We start from the raw sequence: 11,423 nt of genomic DNA on the forward strand, positions 1-11,423 counted from the left end.
AACTTAAAAAACGCATGTTTAGTTTTATACATTTATTAATTAAATTTATTATATGTTACATAAAATAACTAAGTAAAAAAAAATGATTCTAGGGGGAGAGATGAAACTGATGCTTTAATAATAAATTTTCAACCTAAACTTGCTGAAATGAGATCCCCTATCGTTGATCCCCATTTACATCTCATGGACCCCCAATTTTTTTTTCGCTGACATGGACCCCTTGCAGGTTGTCGTCGATCTCTGGGGGTCGGTATAAACCACTTTGGGAATCACGAATCTAAAACATATTAACTGTCAAAAAGGCGAAATATTTTTAATCAAGCGTAGAACAAGTATTCTACAAATATAATAAGAGGAGCAAATATATAAATTAGCATTTATATAAAATTATTTTAAATGTGGGAACTTTTCACATGTTTAATTTTTTAGTCAGTATTTATTACAATTAATTAGTCAGTAAATATATAAAGAATAGCAATTTTTTATATTATATGATCTGTATTTTAACTTCAATGTCAGTTTTATGTTGACAGATAGTCAGCATAATAATATTAGGTTATTATCAATATGTTTTAAGGCCAACTTATTTGATTGGGCTCGCAACATTGTCAGATGGCAACACAACAAGCCAATCATACTCGCTGCCACCGCTCTGTCGTTATTCTCGCTTCGTTCATCACTTTGAATACATTCGCGTTCTATATACTATTAAATAGACTCGTTACAGATTCGTTGAGAGTTATTCATGGATGTTCAAATGTTTAGAGCACCCACTAGCACACTTCCTCGCACCTAACCTGTCTAAGAGTTTTGATGCGAGCCAAATATTTTATAAGAAATGTATTTCTATAATAAATAATTTATTTACCTTTTATATTTATAAATGTTGTAATATGTTTTAAATTCACATGATCGTCCTTTATTTTTATTATGACTGTATACATTTTTTATTCTAACCGCTTAATATTTTTTCTAACCCTTAATAATATAATTATTATTATAATTAGAAATACTTTACTTGTTGATTTTGCAGTTGTTGCCCAAATGCTGTAGGATCCCCAAGTGTGTCACTAAATGCGCCAAAGCTCCAGAGATTAGCCACCACAACGTCATTTTTTAATGAGACAATGATACATCACAAATATTTAACCATTTAACGTTAAACTAATAATACATAATTCGACAATCCACCAGGCTTTCTATCATAACTACATTGTCGATCTAGCTTCAGCAATCAGTGTGACACACACACACAACACTTCGTCTAGTGCCGGCTCAACAAGTACCAACAACTTGAACAACAATAAGCATCTCAAGAAAAAAATTACGATAGTCACAAGAGCGGGACAGCTGGTGCAACACCAACATTTTTAATTAAACCTTCATAAATATTTTGGGACGGTGATGGTGACAGGTGGCAATTATACACAGATTGAGCCGCTACAGTAGTAATTTATTGATGATACGACTTGTTTAAAAGTAGTAAAATTTGGCCTAACTATAGAATTCTCAGATTTGTATTTTCAATTATTTATAATATTGCATATTAATTGATGCAAAATATTCAAAGTGGAATCTTATTGATTTGCTGAATGTAAAAATAATAAGATCAGACATGGTCGTTAATTTACGGCCAAGTTGACGCGTATTAATTTCGTTTTAATTTTTATTACGGCCAACTGTGTCAGCGGCGAAGTTTGACAAACGGCAGATGTGGGTATGCATTTTTGACAATTCATCAACTTTACGACCACAGGCTGAATATTATTTCTAGCATCAGTGTTGCTGGTTTAATTTATATTTTTCTCCTCTGACTAAATCCAGATATGACCCATGACCTGTATTATTGTTGTGCAAATATTCAACGTACAATAATATTATATATACTAAGGTGACCAGAAGGCCATCTTGATATTTTTTATATTAGGGCAAATTGCTGCGAGAGCTAAAATATGGTCATTTTTGGACATTTTTGCTTAAAGATCATCTGTAATTTTTGTTCCAGAAGAACATTTTCATTCAAGGTAGGCAACAATTTTGAGGAGAAAATCCTCCTCAAAGAAAAACGTCCGGTCACCTTATATATACTCGTATCTTTTTTAAGTTTTATCAATCGTTGAATGTTATAATATATTTACCATTTTATTTGCTTACGATATGTTATTTATCAGATTGAAGATTGTCGTTGTGAAAATGGATTACGAAAAGAAATTGAGACGGTTCGTATATACCGGCCAATGTACATTGAAATATACAGTCGGCGATGATTTCATCAATACGACGAGTGATGAACTTAAAGAGATGTTCATAAAGGTCACCGAAACGATCGAATTAGCTGAATCCTCATTGGGTGTTGTACGCGTAGCAAAGGTATACAAATTTTTATTATTTTATTAAAATTCATAGATATTGGTGGTCTCAATTTTTAATTAAATTGCTATTGTCAATATTTAACAATATTTATTTGGTATTACTTTATTAAATAGGAAATTATTTTAAGAGATATGTGCATTTATGTAAGGTAAATCTTCGGATTTTTTATTTGTAAAAGGATTCGTTTCGGAGAGTTATTCATAGGGTGTTCACTGTTCTGACCAATGCTCGCTTGCACCTAATCTATCCAACACCAATGCACAAACAATTTGTTTTATGGAATAATTAATTTATGTATTGCTCATTTAAATTGTCCTTTATTAATATAACTTTTTTTCAATTGTTATGGTCATCTTTCATACTGACGATACCTGCTTATGCTCATGTTTAATTATTATTTGTTTATTTTCAGACAAATTCATCTTTATCTTATCCCATATATGCATTCGCAGGCATAATCAAACACATACCTAAAGATATAGGTTTCGACGATGTTCGTACTTTAGCATGTTCTATAGTACCTATCGTGATAACTACTAGCAAAGAACTGATGTTGTTCAACAAATATGCTAAAGATTTCGATATAAGTACGTTTGACATAAATTATTGAAAGCATACATGTCAAGATTAAATTCTATATAATTTAATTTCAGAAAAGGGATCATTCTGGCAAACTATCATGACTGTGTGGTATGAAGCGTGCGATTTTAAAAAAATAACCCATGATTGTTGTGCGTTTAAAAGTGCTTACGGATGGAAACATAAAGATATCCATAATTTGCTCCATGCCCCAAATATCAGTGAACGTAAATAAACATATTTTTATATGTAATGCATTCTATGTAATTTGACTTTTTATACTGTATGTTACAGCGCATGGTTTATTTTGCAAGTATATTTTCAACGGAACTGATGGGTTCTCGGGCTTAGAGTCTATTCCAAAAAATGTCGTGTCGGAGATAAGGATAGTAGATAAGTTGAAAAATTGTAAAGACTTCAATAAGGCAGCTGAAATCATAAAGAACAATGATTTTGTACAGTTTCAAAACATCCCTCCAGCAATGTTATTTGACAATAAAAATTCAGCTAAGGTATGATTTTGTATATTTCTTTATTGTGTTTTCTATACCATTAAATTAAAATCTATCTCTTTGTTTGAAAAATAATATATTCCTTCAGTTTTATATTGGTTGTTTTAAACCATTTTATATGAAATGAATTTTGACATTAATATTTCATAGCAAGAGTAAATTAAAATTATTTTTAACACACTTCTCAATTGTGAAAAAAATGTAATGAGCTCTTCCTTTCTAGTAGACAGTAATAAAATTTATATCAATTATAAAATTAATTTGAATCATGTTCTAGGTTTGGAATGCTATCATCGATAGAGCTTCAATCGACGAAGTACTTGCTAGTGTTGAAAATTTACAAAATATCTGTTCTGTAAATTACGACGGTGCAGGAAGAAAAGTGTTGCAAAATTATAAATCTATATCATTAGATATTGTAAAAAAAATATCAAACGCTACAGCTTCGCCTATTACCGCTTTCATTAAATATTGTAATTTAAAAAAAACCAAGTGAGTTATATATTTACTTTTATGTTAATTTATGAAATGAATGGCATATCTAAAGTTATAAAATATAATTGTAGACTGATGAATAATAAACACAAGAAAAAGGATAACGATAACAAAAAGAATGTTAAAAGGTCAAAACCTGAAGAGGACTTAAAAGAAAATGAAAGTATGTCTTTGTTAATGTTTAAGTATTTATTTGCTAATGTTACATGGTGTTTATATTATAGGAATAATGTCAGTTTCTAATTTGTTGATGGGTTCTTTAATGTCTTTAATGGAAAGAAGTTTGCTGGCCATCGACGTGTTAATCAACGCTCGCTGCTTGATTACGCTCGATATGGGAGACCATATGTTTCAGGGTATGTTCTTTAGTTTGGACAATATCGTGAGAATTTTAATTCAATGTTGAGTTTAGTTTCAAGACCTAAGAAAAAAATGAAGCCAAATGAAGGTGATGCACCAGAAGAAGGAATAGATGAGGTTGCAGATTTCCCGGAGACTACGAGAAAAACGGCTAAATGTTTTTATAATAAGAATGTATCACCTGGAGATGCTGGTAAGATTTTTTTGCAAAAGTTGCTCTACTATTTAACCCTTCGGTTGCTGAAATTCGATGTATCGGCATTTGCTACTTTAGTGAATATTGACAGATTCGACGTTATCATTGAAAAAAACCCGGATACATTCTTAATTTACTGTAGGGTATTTGCTTTCGGGGTAAATAGCATTTTTTTTATTAAGTAATACATCAATATTTAGTTTAAAATTAGATAAAAATACCAAATTAAAACTAGGTAAGGGGCACAAAATAGGCTATCCGATCCAAAATGTAAACATCAAGCACATTTGCGAAAAATCTGGCTTAACTCAAAAAAATTACAATGGACAGTTTCAAATTTTAATCTACAAAAATATAAATTTCCTGCGTTGTACTTAAAAAATTTAAAACAAACCAAAATTGAAATGATATTAATTACAATTTATTCAAGTCAGTTAATTTGGTAAGATTATCATTAATAAATTTAACAGTATCTAAAAATAAGATCTTATTTGAAAAAAACTAATACAGCTAGAATCAGCATAAACTATTTTACATTCACACTCACTCCATATCATGCGGAAACTGCATCAATTAAAAACATTCAATTATAAAGATAGCAGCTAAGGTTTTTTTTCAACAATTAAATTCGTAGAACATAGGTTGAGAACCACTAAAAATTTATTTGTTTAAATACATTCCATTATAAAGGTAAATTTCTTACAAAATTCATAAAAAATAATATTTAACTTCCTCAAAATTTCGACTATACTCTATTTGTGTTAACACAGTCAGTTCTAGAGCTATCCATTCCATCATTATTCATAATTGATAAAGAGATAGCAAGTTTAGGTTTACGCCTCTACTATTAGTTTTAAAGCACACAATACGGATATACGTGCGATGTACTTATCATATTTATTTAGATACTTCAGGTTAAGAAGAAGTAGTACTAAATCTTTTGTTTTAAAATTCCTTCAAGTTTGAATGTTATGGCAAGTTTTCCAAAACAATACTTATTTTTTGCAAATGTGCAAAACTGCTCCGCTACAATCATGGGCTTTATTTTGAGAAGGGAGGAATGCATGCCATTTAATAAAATACTATGAATCATAATGAAATCGAAATATTACAAAAACGACCACTGAAAAAATTTTTGCCCCCCCCCCCTCCCTTCTGGAAAAATCTGAAATTACGACTTTAGTCCTAAACCAGAAATTCTCAGGTTATCCCTCAAAGAAAATCTAAAAAAAATCATATCGGACTACATTTTCACCAGTAGATATATATTTTTACTAGTAAAAATATAATTTATCTGGTAAGTGCTAGTAAAATTGTATAATTTCAACTTTTCCTTACATTTACACGATCATTATTTATTCAAGTGCCATGTATAAATGTTACAGTGAATGTGTATTTTTCAGTGAAGGTATATTTTCACTAGTGAAATATGTGGGGACCATACCGAGCCACGTTTGTATGGGATTCTATTCTTAAAACTCGCATAATTACTCTGACCAAAAGTGATCACTTAGACAATAATACGATAACACAAAAGCTCTCATTACGACTAGAACTAAAGGGTTCCCTCATAAATATCACGCTGTGGTTCTCCGGTACATTGAATAAATATTTAAAAGTTCAAATACATTTTCACCAGTAGATATATATTTCTTCTAGCGAAAATATAATTTAACTGATAGGCGCTAGTGAAATTATATACTGCTCTAAAATGTATATAAAACTCAATTTGACAGTTGAGAAACGTCCATTTGTTGTTTAAACCCAAACCTCATCTACACAAATTAACCAAACCCAACTCAAATTTCTAGTACTTCCATTAGGTCAAATCCAAAATACAAACTAAGCCAACTCATCTCTCAGGGGTAAATAAGCAGAAGAAGAACAGACAGATGGCGCATCTCGCATATTGCTCTATAGTTTTTCTGCATTTTGATGTTGTAAAACTATTATAGCTATCTACTGATATTAAAGTGTATTCAAACCGAATTTTGGTCAATAGGAGAGTCCTAAAACAATTATCTCTTTTCAGAAGTCAAAATTCACATCAAAAGCAATAAAATCATGTTGGAGCTGTCGCATTGGGAACGCTCGGTAACGAGTGTTCCCACTGCGACGGTACGATTTTATTGCTTTTGATGTGGATTTTTGACTTCTGAAAAAGGAAAATTGTTTTTTGCGCTCTCCTATTGGTCAAAATTCGGTTTAGATATGCTTCCTTCATTCGATTCTCATTTATTGAATTATAGAAAGTCTTAGTATGAACGGTAGATAACCAAGCGTTTCAACTGCGACGGCACGATTTTATTGCTTTTGACTCATATAATTCGTTTTTATATCGACACTAATCATCGTCTTTACAAGTCGGTCCGAAAGTATTCCTTCAGATATTTTGCTGTCTCACACGTCTTATTACATTTTTATAAACATGTATTTATTATTTTTGGATATATAGAAATGTTCATGAGATGCATGTAGATGTATATGCACAATCTCAATATTGACATTGTTTTTAGAATTAATCAGACTTCTTAATTACATCTTTATAATATCAGGTCGATTATGAAATAAACACAATTCGTACAATTTCTATTTATATTTATTATTACAGGTGTTGTCCTAGCGATGCATCTATTAAAACTAATCAATAAAACTACGATTTCAATATACTCGCACAAAAGTATACAATGCATTGAGTTTGATGCGAAAGTTATACCATCATTGGAAGACGCTGAGAGGAAATTGAGGGTTTGTACTTTCTTCTTTTCGTTGTTTAGCTATAAGAATGATTATTATTATTTATCTATATATTTAGGCTGCAAACACCGGTTTGATTAGCTTGAATAAGCCGTTCGATTGGGCCGTAACCAATAAGAAAAAATACGATTTATTCATCACCATCACCGACACGCCGAGCAGAGCCAGGAAAAACTTAGGCATCGTCAGGAAGACTTCCACTGATTTAAAAGGCGCTCTATCGCATTACCAAATGACAATGGCCATGCCTAAAGCAAAGTGAGTATCTATTTAATATAATAATTTCACGTCTTGTTAATTTGGGTTGTTAAATTTACAGAGCTGTGACAATCGCTCTGTCTTCCTCAAAGTCTGTAACTGCGACTGCTGATTCAGTAGACATCTTGGATATTGGAGGATTTGACGAGCGCATACCAGAAATGATTAATAACTTTTTTTTAGAAACATTGTGCTAAAAAAAATTTTAAAGGTTTTTTTCTCTTGTTGATATTACTTTCGCATTTATTTTGCTTTAGTTTTGATGCGTATTTAATGTTTATCTTAATATTAACGTAGACGCATCAATCACATATAACGTAAAATAATAGTTTGGTTTTAAAAAATCCTGAAATATAAAACATAATCTTACTCATTGCATTGTGATACAAAAGTTTTCTTATAAATTAATATATTTTTAATTAATGCATACTTATTGATGTTAATAAGTAACAGCAGTCATATTTTATTTGATGCCAAAAAATCTCAAATTTAATATACCAGTTCATTATTTGCCCTACTGATGTTACACAAATAATATGTTAAGATGCACAATTAATTAGTAATTTTAGTGCAAGAATTGTTTGAATGTCTTCTTAACACATATCTATATGTATATGATTATAAAGTAGTTGTGTTGTGACATTTGTATCTTAAATATTTGTTGTAATGTGCTATCAAAAGGTTAACTAAAATTAGTATCTCGTAATATTGTAAGCATGTGATAGAGATCATCAGTAAAATAACAATATAGACACTGAATTATAATCTCAATACCTTTAAAGTGATAAAAAATTATTGTTTAATATTTAGTCTCATTGTGATCGAAGTTTGTATCGCCATATATATTGATCAATGATCAATTTATTTTTATATATATAATGATGATGAATCACAATATATATTCATCTATAAGTGGTAAAATAACGTGTGAATTTATTTTTAAATTGTTTATTGAATCGAAATGAAAAACTGCATAGTCAAACAATCTAAACAATAAAAACTGCATAAAATGAACAGTATTGTGATATTCTCAGGAGTTATATAAATTAATCAGATTTAAAAAACATTTGATCATTCAGTTGCTGAGCTTTTGGGATTACTTTTTTAAGTATTATTGAATATTACTTAATGAAAAAACATTACATAAAAATTGTTATTTACTCCTGAAGCAAATACAATAATAATAAAAAAATTGGTAACACAGCTAAAGATCTTTGGCTTATTTCCTGTTTGAAGCTCTTGTATTGTGAATTTAATACAATGATCTCAAAAAAGTATCTTCTTTACAAGTGATAACCTCTTGGTATAAGTAAAATGTTAATTGGTCTATTTCCTACTTAATTGGTAATAGTTTGGCCCATTTTCCTATTGCAGTTTATATACTACAATGAAAATGTTTTACAAATTAAGAAATATTTAGCATTTCACTAAAATTCCACGCAGACACCTACAACTCTTTTAATATTGGTTACCACTGTATACGAGGATCATTTCAAATTATATAGTTTTTAATATTTACAAAATATTTGTATTTTTATTTAAATTTATAATAACGCTACATGCAAGTTTTAATTTTTTTAATACTATATTATTATTTAACATGTATTTTAAGAAATGTACTGCAATAAGTATTACGTAGTTACATTGGCTGAAAAGTTTTCGAACTGATGTATGAGGAAAGCGGCGGGCATAAAAAAGTTTAATATTATTTAGAATTTATTTACGATTATCCCTACCTCAAATATGCATATAAAAATAATGCATTTACGGGAAAATACCAGAAATGTGTACTAAATTTAAATTTAATGGACTGTTATTGCATTAAGTGTACGTCTTTTTAATACATATAATAAAACAACATTTTTCACAACATTTATTTTTATTTTAATATTTTTATTGTACTATCCATCCGCAAAGTAAAAATCCACTGCTTCCTTGCATCAGTACGTCTGGATGCGTCCTGTTAGTCATCACCTAAAAAATAATAATACTTAATTGATGCATAGTTTTTTCACCGCTTGCTGCGTGATAATGGGCAGTTTTGCGAGAATTTCGCATAACTCAAGTTAGTAGAAAAAATGGAATAATATTATTTTTTTGACTTGTATGCTAGTTCAATCTGAGCAGGATAAAATTAAAATTAAAACCTAATTGATTTACATCTAAAATGAGTTTTATTTTTATTTAAAAAAACTTGTCGGCGGATTATAACAGCATTTTACTATCTCAATATGTGTAAAAATACACTTTTATCTCTAATCAAGAGAAAAAATAAAGTCTTAATATATTTTTTCATATGGTACATATTCATTCTATAGAGAGCACAATAATTTTCAGTTTTTGCGGGTAGATATTACAGGACATTTGAAGTAAAAAAGGTAGATTCCACCTGTTTCGTGGATTACCATCAGCAAACGCGACGGGTATATACTACCAGACCCTTCAGTTAAGTGTTAATAAAAAAATACTAATGGAAAATACCTGATAATTTCGCATCCACGAAGAAGTCATTTTTAAACACGTAACATTTGGCATTTTCTTAAAAGTGGAATAACATTCTTGAATCGGTTCTTTGTATTGATTGAATATGACAAACGGTCTTCCCGTTTTAACAAACGGAAGAAGGGATTTGAAGATGCTCAAAGGGTGTTCTTTACTGGTTATGATCAACGAATCTACTTTGTCGCGAAGTATAAAACATGCCTTTTCATTATCTAGCTTCCAGCAAGGAACAGTCTTGGGTTTCATAGTAATTTCTAATTCATCTTTTGATTGATTTTCATCATCTATGTTTGCTTTTTTCGTCGGATTATCATCGACGATATCTTCGACTTCTGATAATTTTCTCTTATGACTAATATTCATATCTACATCGCTACACCTTTTCGATTGACCGTCTTGATAGAAATGTCGTAATACTGAATATATATTGACCGATACGCATCTTGATAATTGCTCTGAAGGAAAATTCATAGCCAATAACGCCTGTTTTTGGAACGTATTACCCGGATGCATATGAATCAATCTGCCAGTAGTATCTGCACCGATTGCGCTTAAAGCTGTGGCACATAACAGTCCATTACTACCAGAATCATACAATAAATGATTGCCATGTTCGTTGATATTAGAATATGATAAAATCTGCGATAAAATATCCGATCTTATGCCTAAAATTTTACCAGGATCTTGCCGAATCATTATTTCAGCTATGAGTCTAATCGTAGGTTTCTTAATCGATATATATTCAAAGTACTTTTTCTGTTTCTTTCTTATGTACTTTTCTTGTGAATATTCCGTTTTAGCATGAAATGTATTTGAGTTCGATATGAGCGTTTCTAAGATTTCAGTCGAATCGCCAGTGTTTTCGCGGAGAGCCTCGATCTCCTCTTTAGATAACTTCTGAGATTTTCCATCGTCGATTATGTTCCGGTTGTCTGAACCAGATTCTTGCAAATTAATATTATCTTTCACGACAATATCGGATTGTTCGGCTAATTCTAAGCTAAATAGTCGTTGTTTACCTTTGCCTTTTGGTATCATTTTGAACGTAGTGAAATATTTACATTTTGCTATGTTCTCCAATTCTATTTGATCGTTTCCGAGATTTGCTCTGGCTGTTAAACTGCCAAATTTTTGTAGTTTTGTGTATTTTTGGCGTTGGATTATAATATATTTGCCGACATCTATCGTATCTTCGTTACAGACTTCCATCACCATTTTTAATGAATCAATTTTTTAAACTTCAACACAACACGCGTACGTCAAATAACATAACCAAACTTTTTTGGCCATAGCACAATAAATTATGCTCATATACAAAATATTTTTTATATTCGTTTATAAAGAACAATAATTATATCTTAGATTAAAAAAATAAACGAGGGGAGTGTTTT

General features: G+C 30.3%; 2 protein-coding genes across 2 annotated transcripts; one reads left to right on the plus strand and one right to left on the minus strand.

Moving 5' to 3' along the window:
• Positions 1-1,668: 1,668 nt before the first annotated feature.
• On the plus strand, positions 1,669-9,400 carry LOC148236143 (uncharacterized). The gene is made up of 12 exons (XM_088183794.1): positions 1,669-1,717; positions 2,172-2,370; positions 2,786-2,960; positions 3,027-3,179; positions 3,247-3,464; positions 3,742-3,956; positions 4,031-4,122; positions 4,184-4,315; positions 4,372-4,512; positions 7,127-7,263; positions 7,331-7,530; positions 7,592-9,400. The coding sequence occupies exons 2-12, from the start codon at positions 2,194-2,196 to the stop codon at positions 7,725-7,727; spliced, it is 1,776 nt and encodes a 591-aa protein (XP_088039920.1). The 5' UTR covers positions 1,669-1,717; positions 2,172-2,193; the 3' UTR covers positions 7,728-9,400.
• Positions 9,391-11,337, minus strand: Trmt6 (tRNA methyltransferase 6 non-catalytic subunit). The gene is made up of 2 exons (XM_088183795.1): positions 10,012-11,337; positions 9,391-9,504 (listed from the first exon to the last, which is right to left on the minus strand). The coding sequence occupies exons 1-2, from the start codon at positions 11,245-11,247 to the stop codon at positions 9,424-9,426; spliced, it is 1,317 nt and encodes a 438-aa protein (XP_088039921.1). The 5' UTR covers positions 11,248-11,337; the 3' UTR covers positions 9,391-9,423.
• Positions 11,338-11,423: the final 86 nt, after the last annotated feature.

The sequence above is a fragment of the Plectrocnemia conspersa genome, unplaced genomic scaffold, assembly GCF_051122295.1.
Source record: "Plectrocnemia conspersa isolate PC_06_02 unplaced genomic scaffold, ASM5112229v1 ptg000004l, whole genome shotgun sequence".
NCBI lineage: Eukaryota > Metazoa > Arthropoda > Insecta > Trichoptera > Polycentropodidae > Plectrocnemia > Plectrocnemia conspersa.

Bases quoted from the DNA above. Each gene is read 5' to 3' on its own strand.
- LOC148236143 (XM_088183794.1), top strand. From the start codon at position 2,194: ATGGATTACGAAAAGAAATTGAGACGGTTCGTATATACCGGCCAATGT. The intron at 3,465-3,741 runs GTATGATTTTGT...ATCATGTTCTAG, and splicing joins ACAATAAAAATTCAGCTAAG to GTTTGGAATGCTATCATCGA. The intron at 4,316-4,371 runs GTATGTTCTTTA...TGTTGAGTTTAG, and splicing joins GGGAGACCATATGTTTCAGG to TTTCAAGACCTAAGAAAAAA.
- Trmt6 (XM_088183795.1), bottom strand. From the start codon at position 11,247: ATGGTGATGGAAGTCTGTAACGAAGATACGATAGATGTCGGCAAATAT. The intron at 9,505-10,011 runs GTATTTTCCATT...ATTATTTTTTAG, and splicing joins CGTGGATGCGAAATTATCAG to GTGATGACTAACAGGACGCA.